The 24,570-nt window shown below is 40.6% G+C and overlaps 2 protein-coding genes across 30 annotated transcripts in view; both read left to right on the forward strand.

The window, feature by feature from the left end:
- dst (dystonin) overlaps nt 1–3,673 on the forward strand; it is a 108,242-nt gene extending 104,569 nt beyond the window's left edge. For 19 of the 29 annotated variants that reach the window (XM_035992703.1, XM_035992710.1, XM_035992717.1 and 16 more), the window contains 4 exons: nt 190–380; nt 608–718; nt 1,336–1,462; nt 2,615–3,673. In XM_035992703.1, coding sequence (XP_035848596.1) covers nt 190–380; nt 608–718; nt 1,336–1,462; nt 2,615–2,871 — 686 coding nt within the window. In that variant the 3' untranslated portion in view covers nt 2,872–3,673. The remainder of the gene's footprint in view (nt 1–189; nt 381–607; nt 719–1,335; nt 1,463–2,614) is intronic. The other 10 variants (XM_035992709.1, XM_035992712.1, XM_035992714.1 and 7 more) reach the window with 2 other exon arrangements.
- A 242-nt stretch (nt 3,674–3,915) lies between these two features.
- On the forward strand, nt 3,916–18,853 carry zmp:0000000760 (collagen alpha-1(IX) chain). The gene is made up of 27 exons (XM_031303474.1): nt 3,916–4,900; nt 5,403–5,514; nt 6,608–6,731; nt 7,868–8,261; nt 8,423–8,500; nt 8,607–8,702; nt 8,785–8,838; nt 12,260–12,313; nt 12,406–12,459; nt 12,541–12,594; nt 12,754–12,807; nt 12,887–12,940; nt 13,021–13,074; nt 13,451–13,504; nt 13,650–13,694; nt 13,782–13,835; nt 13,921–13,974; nt 14,060–14,113; nt 14,242–14,313; nt 14,399–14,434; nt 14,765–14,809; nt 14,913–14,945; nt 15,667–15,813; nt 16,289–16,465; nt 17,124–17,214; nt 17,982–18,059; nt 18,324–18,853. Exons 2-27 carry the CDS (start codon nt 5,436–5,438, stop codon nt 18,524–18,526), a joined length of 2,292 nt encoding a protein of 763 aa, XP_031159334.1. The 5' UTR covers nt 3,916–4,900; nt 5,403–5,435; the 3' UTR covers nt 18,527–18,853.
- Nucleotides 18,854–24,570: the final 5,717 nt, after the last annotated feature.

Consider the following 24,570-nt stretch of genomic DNA (forward strand, 5'->3'; position numbering starts at 1 on the left):
CAGTTCTTTCGAAGAAATGTCTAGTTTACCTAAAATTAGTACCAAACTCCATAGTTATTTCTAGGAAATTAGGGACTTAAAGTGGAAAATAAAGTGTTAACTCACATCATCATCAACACAAAAATTACTAAATAAAATAATCCCAGTTGTATTTATGCAGTATGGCTCATTTGAAGTGTCGTTTCTTAGCTAAAGGCAGGACCAACATGGAGCTGCGAGAGAAGTTCATCCTCCCGGAGGGACCCACTCAGGTGATGGCGAGCTTCCGCTACAGAGGTCGGAGATCTCGGCCGTCATCCAGAGGAGCTTCTCCCAACAGATCCACCTCCAGTCAGAGCTGTGCGGTCCCAACAAACCCAGTAGTGACCAGTACACCCAAGGTGAGAGGCTCCGCTCTGCTGGGAGAGCCAGTTCTCTGGTTGTCTGTCACTGTCGATTGATCACTCCCCACCATGATTTTCCTCTCATTTATCTGCCTTCATTTATTCAGTTTACATTATTTGATCACATTCTTGTTTATTTTTTGTGTGTTTCTTCCATCTAGTGTTTCTGGTAGTTTTTGATTTGTGAATCCATGTCTTTTTTTTTATTTGCCATTGTTCCCCAGACTCCCCAACACATAACCCGCAATTATGATAAGCCCTGGCTTACAAACAGCAAACCCTCCACTCCTCTTAAATCATCAGACTCCTTTGGGAGCCAAGGGTCATCCTCAGAGGTATAGTCATATAGTATAGTCGTATACAGCACATGATGTGGGACGCTTCAGATTTATGACCCAACTGAAATCCACTGCATGATTATCAAAACCGAGACAAATATATATAAATGTATATTATATAGGTTACTAATAAGCCTCGATAGAGCTCCTAGTTGGTGTATTAGTTAGTGGTATATATTTCTGATTTAGCTGATTTCCAGTTTTATTCTGCAGACTTTAGTTGGGTCTATAAACTCTAACTTCTTTGATCACTAATGGGCTATATTTCATTCTTGCTTGTCAAAAATATCTGTCTCTTTAATGCCACTATACTATGAACTACTTTATATGTAATTTATGCATGTGTTTAATGACTTTCTAACAACAGGTGTAACATATAATCCAAATACTAACTGCTTCCAAAATACATTCCCAAGTTGTTGCAAAAATAAGGATTTTGAAAGGATTTTTTTGGTCAAATTTTAAACTAACTCAACAACGACCGTAGTGCTTTCTGGTAAAACTTGTTGTGTACTTCAGTTAATATGGACTGCTTTCTAAAACACTCTCATTGTACTGTGCAGTTAACTCCCATTGATTACAAGTATAAGTAATTCAAGCTCTTTCCTTTGCAGAGTACACCAGTTCAAGGCAGCAAATTACGTCTTCCTGGGTACTTGTCAGGCAAAGGATTTCAGTCTGCTGAAGAGGGAACCTTGATCAGCGCTGCTGTACTGAAAGCTCGAACACAGACAATAGGTGGTGAGTAGAGAGCAACTTCAGTGTCTCTTTTCATCATATTTTAAAGATAATGTTTTTGGCTGTTGTTTGGGGCAGACTCGCAGCTCCTTAAAAGTGTGTGAATTAAAGGAATGAAAACAATGTAGCCACTGATGAAGAACAAACCATTTTTATATGTTTAAATAAAACATGTTGAGTTTGCCAAAAACCTTCTCAGGGGTCTAAGGAGTGATTTCTAGTCAGTACTGTAGAAAATGATGGGTCAGGTATCTGAGATGTCACCCACAAGTCACTGAAGGTGTTGCAAAAATCGCAAAACAGTATTGGATAAAAGACTACAAATTCAATGATAGTGACTGCAAATCAATGTTTTACTTTACCCAGAAGGCAACACGTTAGCCTCAGACAGCTAGCATTTGTTTTGATAACTAGCTCGTTAGCAATAAACTGAAATTACTAACGGCAGTTAGAAATTGAGTATATATTGATAGTCATCCATAAAGGGCGGATTAAAGATGCTAATCTGTACCTGTACTTAGAGCTGTCCACTTGTGATTCGATCACTCAGGTCTTATTTTAACCCGTGTTGTCTTTTTGATTTTCTAAGTCAAAATTGAAACTTTTTTTTCAACGTTTGACACTTTTGTCACTTTTATCCAAGTATTTTTTTTGTCACTTTTTCCGATGTTTTCGTCGGGTTTTTTTCTGCGCGATTTTTCCGACATTTTTTGCTCATGATGCATTTAACCCTTGCGATGTCTTCTCATCGACCGAGCAACTTTTTGTTTTTTTGGGTCAAAATTTTAAATTAAAACTTTTTTCCCAATTGTTTGGGTATCTTTTTCGACATTGTTGTCACTTTTTTCAATGTTCTTTTATAAAAAAAACTCTATAAAATTGCATAAAACACCCTAATTCAAGTAGTGAACTGATCATAAATTTGGTTGAAAGAAAACCAACATTTCTGATATAGAAACTTTTTTAAAATGGGTCAAATTGGACCCGAGGACAACAGGAGGGTTAATACCAGGTCAAACGGAGCTAGCAGTTAAACTGCTACTGTGAAAGTAGCAGTTGCTACTAGCAACAGAATGTTTACACTGACACTGACCCTACTGTTTAGGCTCATCCTTAGTACTTCATTAATCATTGTCCTTGATTTTATCTTTCTAGAGCCGAGAAAGAATTCCAGCCGTCCTGGAAGTAAAGCCGGAAGCAGAGGGAGCAGTCGCAGAGGAAGTGACGCCTCTGACTTTGACATCTCAGACATCCAGTCTGTGTGCTCAGACGCATCTGAGACAGTCGGTGACTCAAGCCGAGCAACGCCGCGCTCTGCGTCCCGTCAACGCGGAGGAAAACCCTCCAAGATCCCCACTCCTCAGAGAAGAACCACTCCCACAAGCAAACTGGCCAAGGGATCCAAGCGATAGTCAGTGGCCTTGAAAACAAACAACCCAGGAGCTAATTGCACCCTAAACACGTAACGGACACTGGAGATATCTAACTTAAAAGACTGTGTTGAGTGTTATTTAAATTGTTGCGAAGATGTAAAATATTCTGTTGAGAGGCAATATGGTTTAATATTATGTGAGAATGGAATGTTAATGGCCTTGTGTATTTGTTTTTAATGTATTTTATTTTTGTGAAACATGTCAAATTGTTTTTATCGTATTTTATTTTATTGATGCAAAAACCTGTAGAGGTTTGACAAACACTAGAAAACCTGGGAATGACTACATTGTAAGGTTAGCTTACATTTCTAAACACTAATGAAGGGCAACACGCGGGATAGCGCTCTGAGAGTTACTGAATGTACTGTAATTTGTTTGCTGATGTTTGGAGTAGATGGTGCATTATGGTACCATTTGAGACTGCAATTATCTATTTAAGTGCTATGATATACTGCCAACATGCATTTAAAGGGCAATGCAATATACTACAATAAACCCCAGTAAGCACTGCAGAAACCTTTGAAAAACACTATTTAAGGCAAGTAGCAAAAACCTCGTAATCATGAAGCTTTTAAGTCCTGTTTGTTTGTGAGCAGCTGCAGTCCCTCTTTTGTTTGACCACTTCACAGCAGTGTGTGCGTTGACCTTAAAGAGGTGCCTCTCCATGTAGACATTCTCTTATGCATCCATGTCAATGTATGGTTAATTTCGGTAGAGCTGAAATTGTCACTGTAACAATACTTTGTAATAAACCTGCTTGCAGAAAGCCACCCACAACTGGTATGGACCACAGAATCCTCTCTGCTTTGCTGGTTGTAGCTCGTTTTATTAGCTGTGCTAGCAGCTAGTCTGTCCGTCGGTCAGTCGGTCCATCACCTTGCTTTAGACTGAAATATCTTAACAACTATTGGATGAATTGCCGTGAAATTTCGTACAGACATTCATGGCTCCGAAATAATTAATCCTACTGACTTTGATGATCCCCTGATGTTTCCTCTAGCACCATGAGGTGATTGGTCTTCAATGACCAAAAGACCAATTAGCAAATGTGATGCATGCATGCTGACTAAGATGGTGAATATAGTAAACATATGCTAAACATCAGCATGTTAGCATTGTTATTGTGAACATGTTAGCATGTCAAACTCTAGTTTTATTCTCTCCTCATCTCTGTCCCTCGCTCTGTCTCTGTCTCCCATGTCTCTTTCTTCCATGCTGCTGAACTGAAGTAATTTAATGGGTTGCCATGGTGCTTCATACAGGTTTAAGAAAGTGCTTGGTTTAATTAAATCAGTAGCTCCTGTTTCTTCTATCCATATATTGAAGCAGTTATCTACTGTATATTTGTGCTATTCAGTAGTCTTTTTTCCCACAGCGTCCCTATAGCCTGGTTGTTAGATGCAGCGTGGAGGTTTAGATCTAAGGTCTACTCTGGGTGGAATGTTTGCAGAGCATCTTGTGTTTAGCTGTGACATACTACATCGTTCTCTCAGTGAGACTCTGCTGAGGGCAAAACACTGTCTTGAATGAACATAAACTAAAGCAATTATAGACTAAGTTTTTTTTCTAACTGCGCCAGTGGATGTGTAAAGAGACGTACAAACGCTCTGCACAGTAAAGTACGCAATACTTGTTTTAGGAGCTGCATTGAACAAAACTTGGCTAAATTGTAGGCGTCTTCTTCAACTTTACTTATTTTCTTATTTCAGTAGCTACATATAGGCCCTGGTATGTTCACCTACATTTCCGTAATGTGATGATGACTCAGTTTACCGGACTTGTAGTGACTGTAGGTGTAACTGGCCTATGAGAAGAGGCAGATCCCCCGGGGACCAAAGGTGGAGTGGAGCTCAGGGGTCAGGCTCCTCTGAGACCCAGAGCTTCTAGTTTGAATGGTCCTCCTGTTCAGCTCAACACTGGGCCTGGGATGGCACTTTAGAGCGGGATATATCCTCAGACCAGGAACTGGAAAAGACCAATCTGCAGGAGCTTTCTTTTTCAGGAATATGTGAGTAATGACAACATTCTCTGTCATTCATTTTTCTTAATTTCTTTAATACATTTTGATATAAACTGGGGTTGTATATGACGATAATCAAAAAGAAGGACAATGTGGTTTGATCAGCTGTGTATGTTATCTAGTGATTAGTGTAATTCTTCTCTAATTTGGTATAACTGGAGAATGCGCATAGGCAAATCAATTCGGTGACACAACTTTTGATATTTATTTTTCTAGGAAGTACAAATAAGTTCAATATTTGATATTTAAAAAGACATGAAACGGACAATTTTGCCAGTTTTGATTTGATATACCATTCATTTAGGCCAAGAAAAGCATTACAGTTTTTTTTTGTTTTTACTCTTTCTATATCTTTAACATTTATGCATTGAAATGTATAGTTTTGGAACTAATTTGAATGCCTGACATCTATTTAAGAGCCTAGTGTACCCTCATATATCAGTTAATCTGATTTATTAAATTACTGATTCATTGAATTGCTCTACTGCAGGCACTTACAGCCCCTGACATCAAACATTTGAAAATGCCATCCTACAAAGAAATGCTGGTGTTTGCAGCACTCTTTGCCTTCCTGGGACTGACCCAATGTCAAAAGTTGCCAAGTAAGTTTTCATTTTTTTCATACATATTTAATGACTACAGCATATGTATGCACTGCAAAAAATAACACTGGATCATAACCCACACAATATGGTTCTGTATAGTTGGACTCATTATACAGTATGTGCTGTTGCTGTCTTTTCTCTCCTGTAACAGAGATTTCTAATCTCAGGGAGGCTATTTCCTGTTAAATAAACTTATTATATAACACATATACAACATATTATTGACAATAATCACATTATCTGATGTGGCTATAGTTTTCCAGGTTGAACAGCTGTACTGCTGCTCCATGACCAGCAGATGTCAGGGTTTGTCAGTTCATAGTCCATTGTTTGCCTTCACAGCAGTCTTTCAGTCCAGTATCTTATTTCCTACTCCCAGTGCCTATGTGGACGCTTAGAGGTCAAGCAGTCATCCTGGGGTTAAGCTGAACCTTTGAAACCCAGAGTCTCCGCTGAGTCTCCCTATTACCATAAATAAATTAGTTAGCACAATGTTTTTTTCTACCTATGGTGTCCTACCCACAGATGCAACAGCCAGTAGTAATCTATTTTCAATGTAAGCTGCTGTCACTTTTAGGTGGACTGTGATACATGGCAGTGAAACTTGTGCAATGATATTAGACAGCAGGTGATTTCAACATCAACGGGGAACTTGTTAACATGCAACAGTAGCAGGTATCAGGTTTTTGTTTTATAGTAGTTTTTTTTCAGTTATTTTCTACATGAGTCATAACATTTGTAATCAGAATCTTTCACCAACTTTCACCCACATGTTTTAACCTCACAGGAGGCACCACAGCCACGCTGATCTCATTCAAACTGCAGTACAAAGCGTCCAGTGTTTAGAATTCAGTAGCCAAATCCACCCATGAAAGAAAATAAACAGCCTTGTCCTTAATGAGTTTCATAAATGACCTCATTGCACCTGTGAAGAGATTGTAGACCATTATTAATGACAATGAGTAATGCAACTATTTAAAAATGAGAAAATCAGTGATATCAGCGCTGATGTAAAATGTAGAAGTTGTCCAGCACCCTTTCATGCTAATTCGTTGTGATGTCAAACTAAGCTCAGTGTTTGTGCTGTGAGGTTTTGATCTGCTCGAGGAGTTTCGTGTGCCTGAGTCGAGAGGAGTGAGGAGAGTGGACGGCTCTCAACCTGAGGTGTTGGCCTACCGCATCAACCCCTCCATCCATCTACGGAGGACCATGAGGTACAGTACTAGGCTGCCTGAGCCCAGTTCATTTCAATGAAGCTGGAAAACTGATTAAAGAGTGATTTAACACCGCCTGAAAATGTAGTTTCTCTCCAGTAGTTTAACTTCTCACCTGGCTGGAGTGATATACAGGTAGACGTGTGGTGTGTCAGTACACCGTGACATCACTGCTGGGTGTGGTTACAGGTGCAACAAAGCACTCCCCACCCTCAGTGTTGCTGCATGTGGTCAGAGGTGAAAAAGGCTTGAAACTTTCAAGCAGAGTAGCAGCAAAACAACATTTTTTTAGCCTGGTGTTAAGTTACTTTATAAAGTTAATATCAACATAGTATTCTGCCGTGCCTCAAAGAGCTGCTGGCATGGCTGTAGACTATTTTCGTTGTTTTTCTTTGAACTTTCACACCCTTACAATAGATGCAGCGGTGTGGGGGTTGTATGAGGTACTTATCCATAGTCAGTGTATTACCTACAGTAGATCGTGGTCGGCACGCCCCCAGTTTGGAGAAACAGGCACGGAAGCTAAGCAATGTACAGCTGTGGATGGGGGCAGCAGCAAAACTAACCAATCGTGGCAGCAGTAGACCAGCAACTCCCGGTTCTGCCAGGTAAAATCAAAGGAGTCTGGTGGCTTTGAAGAAAGCATAGACGGATATAACTGCTTCTATTCCTTGTCGGAAAGGGCTGTTTGATTGCAAATGGTGAATATGTTCTAAATATTGCGTACACTTAAACTATTGCTTTTTTACATTGCTTAACTTCCGTGCCCTCTCATGTCTGCTTCTCCAAACTGGTAATGCAGGTACTACACTGACTATGGATCAGTACCTCATACAACCCCACTTCAAAAAATCCGAACTATCACTTTAAGTGAACATATTGTTCAAATTAAGGAAACAAAGATGCTGTCTGCTAAATATTGCATCATCCAAAACCAATTTCAAACAAAGTTTTCAAAGAAATGTATCATATGCTAAAGTGGAATTTAAATCCCAAAAACTCAGTTTCAACTTATTCATGTTTTTATAAAATGAAACCCTCATGTTCCTACTAAAAAGCCCTTAATTGTTGTTGTATGAGGAAAGTCCCCTCTCCTGATGTTTCCCAGCTCTCTAAACCTCACTCTCTTGCCATAGCGATGTGTATCCAGATGGACTTCCCTCTGACTACTCCGTCATCGCAACGTTTAAGGTGACCAAAGACATGGCCAAGAAATCCTGGGACCTGTGGCAGGTCAGCGACCCCAAGGGACGAGAGCAAGTCGGCCTGCGTTTCCAGGGGGATACACGCTCTTTAGACTTCTTCTACACTAGCCCCCATGGGAGCCAGATGCTGAGGACCTTCCATGGTGTGGAAAAGTTGTTTGATGGAGAGTGGCACAAGTTGGCGCTGAGTGTGAAGGGCAGTCAGGTGAAGCTGCTGATAGACTGTGAAGAGGTCAGTGTGGAGTCCATTGATGAGCCAAGGCCAGTCATCCACCGAGGGTACACCTCCATCGTTAGGCGCGCTGCTGGAGATCGCTCAGTGTCTGTACGTTCACAGCTTGGATTTATATATATATATACTATATCTAAAGTAATATTTCATCTTCCTTTGATTTGGGATACGAGCAGTATCCCACAAAAACAAAAAAGATAAATATGACTTCTCATTTTTCTGAATTTCTCATATTATCCCCTGTCTCTTTCCAGGTGGATCTCCAGCAGATGGAGGTGTCTTGTGACCCAGAGCAGGCTTACTCAGAGGGCTGCTGTGAGCTCTCCAGTGTTGTGAGTCAGCTCTCATTCAACATCCACCCCCCCCGCCCTCTGTTGGAGATGTGTTCAACAAATGTGTTGTTTTAATACCATTGTCTCGCCTTTCTGTCCATGGCAGTGTGGAGGGTACGCAGAGATCGGCCTAACCGCCGGAAGAGCGTCTTGCAAATGTATGCACGGACAACCCGGTATTCAGGGATCTCCAGGGCCAAAGGTTAATGTACCTAAAAATTGAACTGAACATGCTGATAAGACAAGTTGAATCTGTGTTGACATATTTTTTTATTCTTCTGCAGGGTCACAGAGGTCTTCCAGGAGAAGCCGGAGACCAAGGAAGACAAGGAAACTGGGTAAAATATATTTATTATATGTCTCTCAGTCATGCAAATATTGACCCTTGTTTTGGATGAATGGTGTTTATTTGGTGTATTCTTAGCATTAGCAGCATCCTCCTCCTCTAGCTGTACAATAAAGAGTTAAACTAAATTGTGGGTGAGTGACATTGTAAAACTTTTATTCATGAGACAGCAGCGAAGCTGTGGAAAATGGCAATAGAAGTACAACTGAGACTGAAACAGGATGGAAACAGATCTGGAAGCAGAAGCGCTTAGCGATAGTAAACATAGAGGCTCCTTTTATAGTTTTTAAACTCATGTCCGCTTTGCAAAAGATTTAGGAGGAAGCCAAGATAAACACAAACCAATACGGATGTGACAATAAATTAGTTTTTGTCGTTCTGAAATAGTCATTTGCATCTTAAAACACGGGCACTGCCTGTTTAGAATATAGGTTTTAACTCAAACTGGCAAGAGATCACAAGATTTCTAATGGTTTTGCATTTCCATTTGGAAGACACTGAGCCAAATGTAATGAATCCCACACACACACACACACACACACACACACACACACACACACAGAAAAACCTGGCAGTTGAGCAATAACTATACCCTCCAAGTGTCTGGTAATGATGAAAGGCATTAGTGTGCTTAACTATTGTGTGAAATTTGTCTCTTAAATGTTTTTTTCTTGTGGATAAGGCTGATTAATTCACCACAGGAAGACTAGATTTTGAAAGAGGAGAGGTTTGAGAAAATGATAATGAACACACTATTCTGCTGCAGGAGCCAGTTACACATGAATCAATGAATGAGCAAATACACTCACGTTTGTATTCTTCAGGGAGGCGCAGACGTGATTATTTCCACTTCAATCATTTTATGACTTCTTAATCTCTTTCATGCCTAGCAGTCAGTATAATGTTGGAGCAGATCTGAGTCTTTTAAAAACAGTCCAGAGTACATGTGTTTCAAGAAGGAGGATTATTTTTTATACAGTATGTGATCGTTTGGCATTTAACATGCCCGTTGCATTCAAGGAAATCCCCTATGCAGTCTGAGCAAACACATGTACGCCTCCAGACCCACGTACATTCAGAGCACATTTCCAGAGCTGTACATGCAACATATTCATGTCCTGAGTTGCAGCTGTAGCTCATCTGGGAGTAAAACTTCTGACTCTTGTGCAACTCATTAGAGTTTTGACCTCCTGCCAACTTGTGAATCACATAGCCCCAACATGTTTATCTCCTCTCCTGCTGGCATCCAAGGAGGGCATTTCCTGGCACAGCTATATGAACTGTCCATCTCAGGTGGTGGGTGGTCCTTTGCTCGTCTGACCTATACCGCCTTAGAAACTTAGAAAGGTCGTAAAGTTCACGGTTGTGCTTCTCGCCGAACTGTCAGCCATCTCTGAGGTTAACCTTCGCCCAGCTGACTCTGCTTGAAGTTAGGTGAAGTGATCAAATAAACTGACAACACAAAGTCATCCTGAACTTGTTTAATCTGTTTGTTGACTCAGTGAAATACAGCCAATTGGAAAACACTTTTCCTTCTACTGCTGAGGAAGTCAGCATCTGTGCAAACAATACTGCTCCTTCTTGTTGTATTTATGACTGATGTTTCCTAAATCCTGCTGAACATGCTTGTGAATTTTTTCCACAAATGTGAGTGTGCCTGAAACCCATAGCGTGTTCACATTTCAAAGATTCTCTCCACTTAAAAATGGGTTTTTCTTATGTTTATGTTGCCTAAAATGTATTACCTTGACTATACTGACCTGTATCTGTGTAAAGTTTGTCACTAGAGAGGTGTACTCACATTCCTCTACTGAAGGGGGAGATGCATGTGCGCTTCCCTAAATTCTGAGATTCAAACATACAAGCTAGATTTGGTACATTACAGATTTGAAAGCCAATCGCTGTCTAATGTGTCGCAGAGCTCCGGACTGCGTCCTGTCTGAACAGCTAACATTGGTTAACATGGGCGTCGAAAGGAAGCAGGCAGCGCTTGGGAGCGATTCCGCCTCTTTTCTGAACCTGGCGTGAGGTTCAAATATGTATGGCTGAGTCTCTCCGATGTTTCTAGCCATCATGTTGCGCACTGCACGTTAACGGGTCAACCTAGTGCAAGCAGCGTTGGTGGGGAAAAAGAGTAGATATGCTTTCAGACCCTTTTCAGAGTTTTTTTTCATTTTTTAAGTGGGAAAACCATTGTACACAAAATATTAATCATAGTCTAACATGTGAATGATTTTTTTTACAGCTCACGTTAAAAGAAAAGTTTTGGGGAATACACTCGCCTACTGTAACTCTCGGCAGGAAAAGAGATGATCTATACCACTCTCATATCTGTGCTGGCTACAGCCAGAAGATTATTAGCTTAGCTTAGCTTAGCATAAAAACTGGAAGCAGAGAGATACAGATAGCCAGTCATGTTTCACACTCTGGTTTTGTACAGATCAAACAAACACGTTTTAATGACAGCTTTAGAGGTCAGAGCTAAGCTAGCTGTTTCCCCTTTTCCCAGCCTTTGTGCTAAGCTAACTTTTTCCTGGCTAGAGCTTTGCATTTAAAGGAATAATGAAAACATTTTAGAAATTGGCTTTCTCGTTTTTTTGGGTCGAGGATTAAATGAGAAGATTTACACCACTCTCATAACTGTCTGTTGAATATAAAGCTACAGCCAGCAGCTGGTTAGCTTAGCTTAGCACAAAGACTGCCGACAGGGAATCAGCTAGCCTCTGTACAAAGACAAGTGCAGCTCTTTCACCAACTTCACCAACTCTGGCCATGTGGCTATTAAAGTAAATTGAAGTAAAAAATTAAATGAATAAAAGCCTACCAGCAGCTCTAAAGCTTACAAATTAACACATTATATTTCATTTTTTTAGTTCACACAAAAACTGAACTGTATAAACAGGTTTACAAGGGTTATGTGCTGAACTGTTTTGCCCAGGTACAGTGACTTACTGCACTCTTGACATCACTGTCACAATTTTTCTTTTTTTTAAATATTACACTTCAGTTTTTCTAACAAACAAACCATGTTAACTTGTGAGCTTTAGTTCTGGTAGGATAATTTTGTTACCTTTGGATATAAACAGGGCATCTGTTTCCCCCCTACTTCCAGTCTCTATGCTAAGCTAACTTCTCTTGGTCTGAGCTTCATATTTACCATACACGCATGAGAGTGCTTCTCTCATCTCTTTGTTCACAGTCTGTCTTGCCACCGTAACTGCAAAAAGAAGAAGAAAAAAACATTACATTTTCGAGTGTTTAACTAAGAAGCAAATGTTGTCATGCAGTTTCTTTGTCTGATGCATCCAAAGTACAGTATGTAACATTTACATTTACACTCTATTTCTCAAGCTGGTCGATTCATTAACAAATAGCTGCAGACTTGTTGTGATTGAGTCAAACTTGTCTTGTAGGGGATACGGGGAAACACAGGAGACTATGGCAACATTGGCGAGACAGGCCCAAAGGTAGGATCTGCCTTAATATGCTCCTATCAGGGTTACACTTCAGTTTGGCTCGTTCTCTAAACGCATTAATGAAACCTCAAACGTATCCTCAGGGTGAAGAAGGAATCAAAGGCGAGAAAGGAATGAGAGGACTCTGGGGCCAAGTGGTAATTTATCACACTCAGAATTATAATTTTGTCTACCCTGAAATGTTACAAATCTGTATTAATGACATGTTGTGTTAACAGGGAGACAGAGGCCCTAAGGGGCTGAAAGGATTAAGAGGGGCAGCAGGCTTCAAGGTAAACCTCTACGCTGGGTTCAGGCTTTAATTGGTAATATTTAATTAGGCAGCCAGCTAACGAAGTTACATACCTTTCATTAGATTTCTGTGCAGTTTGCTGTTAAAGTTGCACAACTTTATAGATAACCTTTAATGTCGACATTGTGACTAATTAAAGGGAGTACGTGGACCACCTGGAGACATCGGAGAGACTGGGAAATTAGGAGAAGTTGTGAGTTTCAGACACAATGATACTTTAAGCCCTTTTGCAATGTAATTATTGTATTACTAATATTTTGGCCTCCTTGAAGGGTGCTAAAGGCGAAAAAGGATATGAAGGGATTCCCGGATTTCAAGGAGTAAAGGTATTGATATTTCCTTCCTTTTTCTGTCTTTTTTTAATCTAGATATTGCAATTTAATTCCATCATGCTTTTATTTATTAGGGAGAAAAAGGGACCACTGGTGTTGCAGGGCGTGCTGGGCCCAGAGGAAAGCAGGTGGGTTGTTGTGTGGGATTCCATGTTCCCTAATCCATAATGAGACACTCCTAATTCTTTGTCCGCTACCTTCAAAATCCCTTCATGTGAGCGCTGAGAGCCAGAGAATATTTTTTATGTGGCCAAACACTGGAATATAGCTATGTTTTTGGCTTATGTGCCCTCTCCATAAACAACATTAGTTCATGTGGCTGGATTTTGGCTGAGGTCTGAACTGTATCAACATAAACTGGTGAGTCACTGGAAGAAGAGCCTCAACCGCAAAGATAACCTCTTGTTGTATACAAAGGAAGGCTCCCTGGTTCACCATGTTGCTTACTGAAGGAAATCTGTTGCATATGTATAATTTATGTTGCTTCAAATGATGTTTTGACAGGGTATTGTGGGAGATCCTGGAGAGAGGGGAACTCCTGGAGAGAAGGGGAAGCCTGTATGTATCACACATTAATCACAATGACATGAAAATGGTGTGTCCCTTTTGTTCAATAATACAACAGTATACAACCATCACAAATATTTCAAAATGCTTTATTTTGATAGATGTCTCTGATTTTGTCTGAACTTGTGAAAACTAGGGGATCCATGGACCTGTGGGCAGAGCTGGCACCATCGGACCAAAGGTGATTGATTGCTGATACACCTGAGTGCTCACTAACACAATCCCAAAATCATTTGTCTGTTTTATAATAATGATATTGTTTCCCTAGGGCATTATTGGAGATCCGGGCCTTACAGGCAGAGATGGTGATGTCGGAATAGAGGTATTATATTCTGCTGATAATCTTACTGATGATGAGTTCAGAAGCAGTGCGCTGTGTTATTATAAGTGCTATCTAATCCTCACAGGCTTACCAAGGACCACAAGGTCTCAGTGGAAAACTTGGACGAAATGGAGCAAAGGTAACTTGCCGATCTTGTTTGTTTTTGTGAATATATTTACAATTGAGTTGTCGGATTGATTTGTCTTGGTTTGTGTCTTTTACAGGGAGAGAAAGGCACCCTTGGGCCAGCAGGAGAAATGGGTCCCCAAGGCCGAACTGTAAGTCACTTTTTCAGAAGACAAGCACATCATACATTTTGTACGTAAAGTAGTTTGCCATGTTAAAGGAAAAGGACAAAGAATAAAGCAGTCCCTTAGGTCGGTTTAATAAATGTTTTATTCCCGAGGGCCCAAGAGGTTACAAGGGTTCTGCGGGGAAGCCAGGAAGACCTGGATTTATCGGACCACCGGGACCTACTGTAAGTGCTCCAGATGAATTTTCTGAACTCTTCCAAACACTAGTTCATTTTCCTCAAGACATTAAACCATGTCATCTCTTCACAGGGACACGTGGGTGTGCCTGGAAAACCAGGCTCCAAGGTAATACATCCTCATCCATTACCCATTAGAAATTAAAAATGACAGCATAATCACAATTTAATGCCACAATTAGTTACTGAAGGAATATTTACTGGTTCATTAGCTGAATGTAATCGTACACTTCAGGATCTGTAGCTGTTTTCTGGGAAACAAAGAATCACAGACTGTTAAAAAGCAGTATAGTGTCCTGACTGGGACCCTAAAATTACTTCAAGAATCACTGTGTTTATTTGGCAGATGCTCTAGTTTACCAGCGAATGAAAGATCTATCAATCAAGCTTCTAAATACTGTTTTTTTATTTTTATTTATTTTTAATTTGCCGTGTGCAGGGTGACACAGGAATCCAGGGAATCCAAGGAGTTAAAGGTGCACAGGTACTGCCTTTAATATTTTATCCTCTCTGTTCATCATTACATCCACTTTGTGTTTTTTTTGTGGCGACCCCTAACATTAACATAAATGTTTCTTTTCTTTAAGGGGAAAAAAGGCATTAAGGGCCCAAAAGGAAAGGTGAGCTGTGACTCTTTTTATTATATTCTTTTTCTAACACATACGAGCACTTAAAAGTCTTGGTACACCCTGTTTACTTGCCCTGAATGAGAAGGTATTGGCCAAGTAATTTATTCAGTACAATCCAAGAATTTGTAACATAGCTGTGATGAGTTGGGTCACTAAATAGGGCAGTCGAAATGCAGGTGTGTGTTCCCTAATACTAAGATACTACTGCCAGCCTATCACAATGTTATGCTACATTCATCACATTCTCTGTTCGCAAACTGAATAGTCTGAAAAATCTTACATCAATCCATCAAATAACAGTCCAGACATATTTAGCGCATCTGTAGAAGTGATGAGGGCAGTCACACCCATAATTGCACCAAAATGAATATTGCACATTTCTCATGTGTTCTCTACCAAATTGGATTTGTTTTACATGGAAATGTACAGATGCATTTCTGTATTTTTCTTCCATTGCTGGTTTGTATTTTCTTCTTCCTTTCACATTTTTAAAAATAACTTCCATTTTGCATGTCTACATGATATTACTACCACTGAGATTATGTTAATAATTTGCCTAACTGTCTATGTGACTCTGTTGGATCCCATGTTTTATTATTACTATTTACTAACATAATAAGCATTTTAAGCTGTTTTTAAGCTGCTTTCAATAAAGTTTGTGTTCATGCAGAACTGATTTCTCATTGTATTGGGATGGATACACTGGCTCTAGGTTGGAGACAGGGGTGAGCAGGGTCCTCAGGGAGGACGGGGGAAACGCGGTCCGGCCGGCCCACCTGGAAGTTCGGGCCCTGTCGGAGTCAAGGGGGTTCGGGGTGAAGGAGGACCAGATGGTTTTCAGGGGCCCCCGGGTCCACCAGTAAGTAAAATACACGCCTCTGAATTTTTGTTTTTTTGGCTGATATGACAAACATTACAGAGCTACAGTATAGTAGTACTGCTCAGTCTCTACTATAATTGACACTTCATCTATCTGTGAAAGATGGCACAGAAACAGCAGAGTAATCATTTGCAACAGCAGTTACACTGACTGGCGCACACACACACACACACACACACACACACACAATTTGGTAACAGCTTTGCTGTCAAAAACACATTTAAGGAGTTTCACATTAGCCTGTAGTTTTAAGTGACTTACAGCAAGGGTTTCATTTAGTGTGGCTATAAATCCATAATGAGCCTAAGGAAATATTGTTGGCTTCATTTCTTTATTGCATTTCCTCTGATAGGCAGCCATTGCTTCAGCATGCCCCGTCCTGTAATATTCCTTATTACATGTCCCACAGTTGGGTCCCTTCCAGTGATGGATGTGGTAATGATTTGTTACACAGGGCCCGACCCTCCCTGCTCAGCACGTGATCGAGGTTTGTAAGAAAGTGGTCCTGGAGCAGATGTCCACCTTTGCCAACTCAGTGAAGAGGACGTGTGCTGCAGTTTGTCCTTTGTACGGGGACGTGCCCATGGGTGCCCCTGGTCCCCCCGGACCGAAAGGACCCCCCGGACCTCCTGTAAGTTTTACAGTTTGGATGTTCATTATTTATTTAAAGTGAATCAGCCTGCACAGACACAAAAGCATTGCTTTAGGTATCACCTCCTCTTCTTAGGACCTTTAGGTGAGACACACTGCCGGAGGGCAGTACACTCTCCATTCATTGTTCGCGTTTGTCTTCCTGGCTGAGTAAAATGCAAACACATTGCAAGGGTCTGGACTGAAGTATTTGGCAGAAAAGCTTGGAATGAAGACATTACGATTTTCCACGTCTCCATGAGGACAAATAAGGAGTCACAGACTAGACATGTCTGTGTTGAATGGTTTTTGGAGAGTATCAAGGCTGTCGTTGGATTGGAAAGCCTTTTCCACATTATTATACAGTGTAGAACCGGTTGGTGTTCCACAACTTCTTTAATCATGACTCTAAGGCTGATGAATGCTCTTGAGGCCATGAGTATACAAAACATATTCCACTATACTGTTGTGGTGTTTAATGCCAAACCAAGAACAGTGATGTACTAGTAATGTACAATGTTTTCCCAACAAAGTATTATATAATCAGCCAAGTTTTTGAGCTGGTCAGAGGTGAATGGAACCTTCATTTGCGACTTGAAAAGAGCACCTGAAAAACACAAAAGATTAACAATGTATTTTTCTATTGATCATGTTGTCAGGGTGACTCTGGTAATGATGGTGTTGATGGAGAAGTGGGCCTGCCGGGATTCTACGGAGAAGCTGGGGATCTGGGCCGAAAAGGAGAAACAGGTGTGAAAAACAAACCTGACAGATTGTATTTATGAATATGATGAACACCAAAACTATAATTCACCAGTGCTTGTTTTATGAAGAACTAGTGATGGAAAAATAATTGAGATCCTTTACTTTAACCTGCATTCATTGATTTTTTTGGCTACTTAGGGGCAGGACAACAAGCTGTAAACACATCACTAACATATTATGACCTTATCAAGTTAGGCAAACACTTGCTTATTTACACATCCAGCAGACATAACCCAACATTACTATTTATTTGGTTGTTTTCTGGCTACCTGATGAATTTAGGTCCAAAATTCACTCTTCACACACCTCAATTTTTGACAAGAGGGCTAGTCAAGTCAGACTCGAGCCCTTTAAAATTTTACGTTGGCATTGTACATGACTAAATGTACTTCTTCTTTCCACCCCTGGAAAGAACAGACTCAACTTCCTTTCATCATAAACCGCACTGTACGAATCTGCCGAATCAAATACTGTAAAACTGGTGGGCTAACGTGGACATTCTCTGCTCTAATTTATGGTTAGAGGCCTGAGCATGATGTCACACTCATGCCACATTCCCGTGCCAAGCCAATGAAATCTAAGAATATTTACAAGGTGTTTTTAACGTTTATTTAACAATGATCTCAGTAACACATATGGTCTTTAATCAACATGTCGGCCATGTTCTTGAGTGGAGCTCACTCCTGGGGGAATGGCATTTTGGCCTGTCTGCTGTCAAGACCAATGTGTGTGTGTGTGTGTGTGGCTTACAGGTGACAGAGGAGAGCAAGGGGATAAAGGACCCAAGGGTTATGGTCTACCTGGCTACTTTGGAGACCAGGGAACAAAAGGTAAATTCATCTTCCAATACTTAATATTGTTTGATGACTTGAGTATAATGAGTCATTGATATATGTCCACATCTGGGCCTGTGCATCATTTTACAAACTAGATTCAAAAGGGGAGGGGAGAGGAGATGTGTTCTTGTAAGAGAAGTGTGATATTTGCCAAAAAAGAAATACTCTGTAACTGGGAATCTGTGAAAAAGTCTTAGTCAGCTAACTGAGCAGACAGAGAGGCCTGAAGACTAAACAACATTTTTGCCTTGATCGCAGGTCAGCGTGGACGTCTTGGCAGAGCCTTTAATGGCCAGCCAGGGAAGCAGGGTGAGAGGGGACACGTGGGCCGGCCTGGACTCAGGGGCCACGCAGGTCTCAGAGGACCTCCAGGTATTTGTGTCACCTCTGGGTGTGCTCAGCTGAACTCCACCAGCGTGACACCGCGGCCAGCACCGAGGAGGTTGAGGAATCGCCCGTAGAGGGAAAAAAGAGGCTATGTGGACGGTAAATTGAAAATTGAGCTTAAAGGAGGAAAACATGGTACTGGACTGTTTTTGTTAATATGTGTTTGTTCAAATAATTTGAAATTTTCATGTAAATATGCATCCCAACTGAAACGTGAACTGAACTTCTGGGAACATTTTGATCTACAAAGTTACCAAAGACAACATGTGATTTGAAGGAGAGTGGTAACAAAATATTTGTATAAAAAGACCGTCTTCATTTGATAGTTTTATTTAAACTGATTTCACAAGTCTGAGTTGTCTTTAAACATCTGTTCTTTATAATAAAAATCTAAAAATTGATGTCTTTTAGACCATTGTGTGAAAGGATTAGTTTTATCTGTCATGGAATATGAGAGCTATAGTTTTGGAGACAAAGGCAGCAAAAACAACAACAAAAAACATGGTAATGTTTGAACAACATGAATATAATTTATATAATACTCTACATAATGAATAGAGAGAATGTAGCCCTTTTCACACTGCATTCTCTTAACCCAGCTCTTTACGACCCTGGGTTAAAGCTATGGTGCGTATTTTCTGTCTCCCACATGAGGAATTCTAAGTAATGACAACACCACTGTCAGCAAGTCCACATGACACAAGCCTTCCATAATCGCGCACCGCCACCCCTCCTCCTCACAGTTGCCTGTAGCCAAGGAGGACACGGAGGATTAAAAAAACATGATGGACTCTTCAGAAGACAACTCGAGTTTCTGAGCGCGAAAGTCGCTGGATGACACCATTTTCTGAACATAGCCATACTGAGAAATACAGAGAGAGTTTTGTGGAGCTGATAGTCTTAATTAGCTTTGTATCAACTCATTTGACAATGGCTTGAATGTAACGGACGTTCATTAATATAAAAAAGTTACACACTAAAGCTTTACCTGCTAGTTGGACACAAATAATCTTAACATTCTAGAATGTACGTTGTTGCTTGCTGTTAACCATAGCAGTCTATGCTGTTAATGTACATTCCATAAGGCCCGTTTCACATTGGCAACTTCTAGCCCCAGGTTTACTAGTTTTTCTGGGGAAACCCTTCAAACTGGGGGCTAACCCGGCTCCACAGCAGGGCCATTAAGACCTAGGTGAAAATCGGGGTTAGCCCACTTGGAATGTGCCAGGATTGTGCCAGTGTGAACGCTTTCTTAACCTGGGGCTAACAGCTCCCTTAGCCGGGGGCAACGTGCAGTATGAAAAGGGCTTTTGTTTACCCCATAGTCATGAGTGAAGGAAAAACTCAAGAAGCGTGCAGCTCAGAGTTGACTGTTTTTTTTTTTTTATTACAAAATTAATGTGGATGTTACATTGTGCACATGTTGTTTTTTCTTTAGAAACTAACCCTACACTAAAGCCCCCAAATGTAGGATTTTAAAACGTACAACTTTTTAAAATTGCACGTATATCAGACAGCAGTGCATCCTGCTTTTGCACTGTGAGGTGATTTTACTGTATGGTCACATTCTGTATACACTATCACATGATCACGTGATGTTTCCATTCACAATCATCTCCATTGGAATGGCTGTAAAACCCTGAATACATTTTGTCACAACGACCCGAAATGACTCTACATATTATTAGAATTGAACCCATTTGGTGCAATAAAATGTAAAAAGTCTAGAGGAGCTTTGTTGGTACATTTTGTTCATACCATTCATGTGGAAAGCTACATAACTAGTTAGTCAGCTGGCTTGGTCAGAAAAAAGCTTCTAAAGAATAACAAAGCTATAATTTCTCTGCATTTCCACAAGTGAAAGGTTTATCAATCCTACCTGTAATGATTTCTGGTCACAACATAAGTGCTTGCAAATATAAATTATATGTTTCATTGGACTGAAGGATTGTACATGCTGCCAACAGAAAATGTAATGGCCAACAACCTGCGCTTACTCTTTTTTGAGACGTTGGTGTAGCAATGACAACAAACAATGACACAAACAGCAATGTTTCCCACATGGTGGCTCTGCAGACACTGTTGTAGCGCTGTTGCTTCACAGCAACACAGAGCTGGTTTGATTCCTGGCCTGTGTCGACTTTCCAGCTACAAAACCTGCTGGTCAAGTGGAATGGAGACTAAAATGCTTGAGGTGCCGCGTCTGTCTGTCTGTATTAGCCATGCAATGGAATCACGCCCTGTCCTGGCCATTTCCCTGTGTTGTGATCAATGTATGCTGAGAGAAAAAAAACTTCAGGAGAACAATGAGGATTGAGTGTTTTCCACAGCTCCAATCTAACGGAGAAACAATTGTAAAGGGAGAAACTCACAGGGAGCTCTGCATGTGGCTCTTCTGTGTCTTTCCTGGCTCCCATTTGTTTCCTCTGAGAAGTCCATCGACTGCAGATCGTCATCCTCCTCCACTCCCTCTGCGACTGCAGCATCATGTGTGCCATGCTGCTCTGGATGCTATGGCCACCTCTGTCATGGAAACTATTACTAATCCACGATTATCCTCTGATTTTGCTTTCTGGGCTCAACCACTTGCTTCAGACATGCTCACTATTTATCTCTCTGCGGCAAACCATACAAGTGATCAAGATAAATACAGCTTAATGCATGTGAATCAGTTCACATGCATTAAGCTGTATTTATCTTGATAAAAACGACCCAGGACGGCTGAGCTTCAAAGTGATGGAACAGAATCAGAGGTTATTAAAGAGAGAGGTTTTATGTTGGCCTCAGGCAGTTCTTTAAAAAGAACAACTGCCAGACCTGTAAATGTTAGTTGATATAAGCAATAAGCCAAATGTGTTATTGTGTTTTTTAGAAGTGACAGCGAGCAGAGCACTGATGCTATTAGGACCAACTGCAGATTTAATTAAATATCCTGACATGTTTTTAACATATTGGCAGAATAAGATGCTGCTCTGTGGGTGGATGACATAAACCTGTTCTGGTTAATGTAATTCTTCATTATTTTAATGTACAATTTTCTCATTTGCACAAACCAATTGCATATTTGTTTCAAGCATTTGATAAATGTATCTTTTTAGCAGACTTCAAACTGATTTCTCAGTTATAAATGTTAAACGCTGAAGTTTTGTACAAAAATGTTCTCTTATGATCATGTGGGGTAAAATAGTTAAAGGGCAGTGCAGGAATCTGTTAAAGATTATCACGGGAGTAGTTATTAACATCTAATGAATAGCCAAATAGAAAAGAGGCTTTTAACTGGTTTCGAGCCTCTTTGATCTGTCTTTTTCCCACTTTCCCCAGATTCATTTATGCATTCAGGTAATTGTAGTTTCAACAAAGATTAAAATACAAGATGTTTCAGTGTTCATCCAAACACCTTCATCAGTTGTTTAGTGTGCACAGGAAGTAACTCTGGCATTAATACACAAGGAAGTCAAATGATCTCATGGCATGAAGTCACATGACTGCTAAGATGTAGTCCATTTGTGTTTGCCAGAGAAGATGGTGTCCCAGCAGCTTCAGATAATGCCCCTCCCCCTGTTTAAGCGGTGGAGCAGGATGTCCTTTTATAAAATGTCTATATCAGATGTCTATATCCTGGACAGAGCGGATAGGTGGTTTGAAAGAGGCGTCAAGGAGGCCATATTTGTTAAAGTGGAGCGACCCTCTTTAAATAAGGGAGGTGGGTTGAGACATCATTTGTCTTCAGCCTACAACATGGTTCTGAAAACCATTCCCAGGCGCTTTACAGATACACCATCCTGCTCCACCGCTTAAAGAGGGGGAAGAGGCGTTGCAACAATGTTTACAAATATACATTGTAACGCTGGCTGCACAGACGCAGACCGCTACGATTGACTGACACACACACACATTGTTAAAGTGCCCATATTATGAAAAAAACACTTTTTCTGGGATTTGGGGTGTTCTCTTGTGTCTCTGGTGCTTCCACACACATACAAACTTTGAAAAAAATCCATCCATGCTGTTTAGAGTGAGATACAGTTTTTGAATGTGTCCTGCCTTCAGTCTCTGGGTGAGCTGTTCAAAATTGGCACGGCTTGTGACATCACAAGCCGAAACGAGCAGGCTAACCACAACCATTAGCTCATAGTGTTATGCATGCTATCTCGTTCTCAATAGCAAAGCAATGCTACAACAAGCAAAAGTTCACCATAATCTACAAAAGAACTACTTACATGTGCGCCCTCATTTAGAAGTCTCCCAGCTAATCCTGACCAAAGTTGTAGAAACAGCCTCTTTTACTGTCTATGGAGCTAGCTAGCTGACATGATCTACATCTGAGCTACTGCGCATGTGGGAGTGCAATCAAAGATAGTACAGAAGAAGAAGAAGAAAAGAGGTCTCACTCTGTAGCTAAAACAGAGACCAGGTGAAAAGAGGATCTGCAGCAGTGAGAGAGAGCACTGCAGTACAACAAAAATAGGGTGTTTTTTGAGAATTAAACCATGTAAACCTATTCTGGTACAACCTTAAAATACAATTATGAACCTGAAGATGAGCATAATATGGGTGCTTTAAAATCATACGCTGGATGCTTTATTAGTCTTTCTACATGGGTTTAGTTAATGATCGGGCTATAATAAGACCACGTCGGTTATGTAATCGCTGATAACCGGGACAATTTCATAGTGATTGGTGTAAACCGGGATATTTTAGCATCCCAACACAGCTTTTGTCAGGACTCGGGACTGTCCCGGTCAAACCGGGACGTCTGGCCACCCTATATCAGATATTACAAACCTCAAAACGACATACCTTTGATGAAATGATCACTGCACTGACGTGTATCAGTACACGTGTATTCTCCTTATCAGATGGGATCCGGTAAAAACATAACCCTGGCTTCTCTCCTCGGCGGTTAGTGCAACCAATCGTACAGCAACTATCTGGCATATCGTTTTCACCTCAAAACACCAACTTTCGTATGGTAAAACTGGCGAGGTTTTGTTGCTAGGAGAATGATGTTCTTGCGTCACATGCAAAGTGTAAATAAATAAAACGACTAATAAGACTAAGACTATAAAACTTTTTTTTCTCAAAACATGGCATTTCCTTTTGGCGATGATCCCATTGATGAAGAAGCTGTATTAGCCTACTTCGCAGGGTGTTAAACATACGTCAGGAGATGATATTGAGGCCCCGACGCATTTGACTTTCCAGATAACTACCCATTTGAGCGGTATCGTTTTTCTTCCCAGTCTATCAGTTATGTAGCTTACATAACCTTATCCGTCCTCACATCACTAACGTCACCCATCGTGGACATGCTCTACATCCCAGTAGATTATTTGTGTCGCATTACATTTTTTTTGAAAATGGCAGTTTTCTTTACAACATTGGTGATGTGGAGCATATTAGTAAAGCCACTGTATAGCAAAGCACCGTCAGAAGAGTGTGACTCGCTCTGAAACATGTTTTAAATGTTTTTGTAGTGTTCCCTGGACACAAACCAGTAAGAGCAATTAAAAGGAGTTCCACAGTATTGCAGGTAAATGATGTAAACCCTTTGAAATAAAAGATTATGAATTATAATTCTGTTAATGATGGTGCTGCAGCCTCAGAATGGGATTAGTAGGCCCAGGACTTTTTCGCCCGCAGTATTGCACCTAAATGAAATAGATTATAGGTTCAATACCATTTCACCAGTAATATTATACTTATGATTAAATATGATATTATATATAGCAGAAATTTTCTCCCACGCAAATTCCCTCTCTTTTGCAGCAGCTGCTGTGATTGCTTTTTTAGTATTTCCGCCGACCCGTTTGTTTGTGGTTGTTGCCATGGTGAATCGTAGTATCATGGCTCCATTCATGCTGCCTTTTTATTGTGGTGGTGCACGCGCGTGAACCTACTCTGATCTGATTGAACCAACTCATATCAGCTGTTCTGGAACTGAAAACTCAGAGTTTCCCATCTCAGGGTAAATCAACTCAGAGATCAGGGTTACACTCAGAGTTTGTTAATCCTCCTTCCTGAAACGGGCCCCTGTTCTTCTGGCATGGGCCTAATCTATCCAAACAAATGTAGTATTAAATGTTATCACTGTCACATTTCCACATATGGCCACAGT

This window comes from Sander lucioperca, chromosome 15 (assembly GCF_008315115.2).
Source record: "Sander lucioperca isolate FBNREF2018 chromosome 15, SLUC_FBN_1.2, whole genome shotgun sequence".
In the NCBI taxonomy this organism is placed as follows: domain Eukaryota; kingdom Metazoa; phylum Chordata; class Actinopteri; order Perciformes; family Percidae; genus Sander; species Sander lucioperca.

Coding starts and splice junctions, on each gene's coding strand:
- zmp:0000000760 (XM_031303474.1), top strand. CDS start 5,436: ATGCCATCCTACAAAGAAATGCTGGTGTTTGCAGCACTCTTTGCCTTC. Junction 12,808..12,886: donor CTGGGAAATTAGGAGAAGTT/GTGAGTTTCAGA, acceptor GCCTCCTTGAAG/GGTGCTAAAGGCGAAAAAGG. Junction 18,060..18,323: donor TGGAGACCAGGGAACAAAAG/GTAAATTCATCT, acceptor CCTTGATCGCAG/GTCAGCGTGGACGTCTTGGC.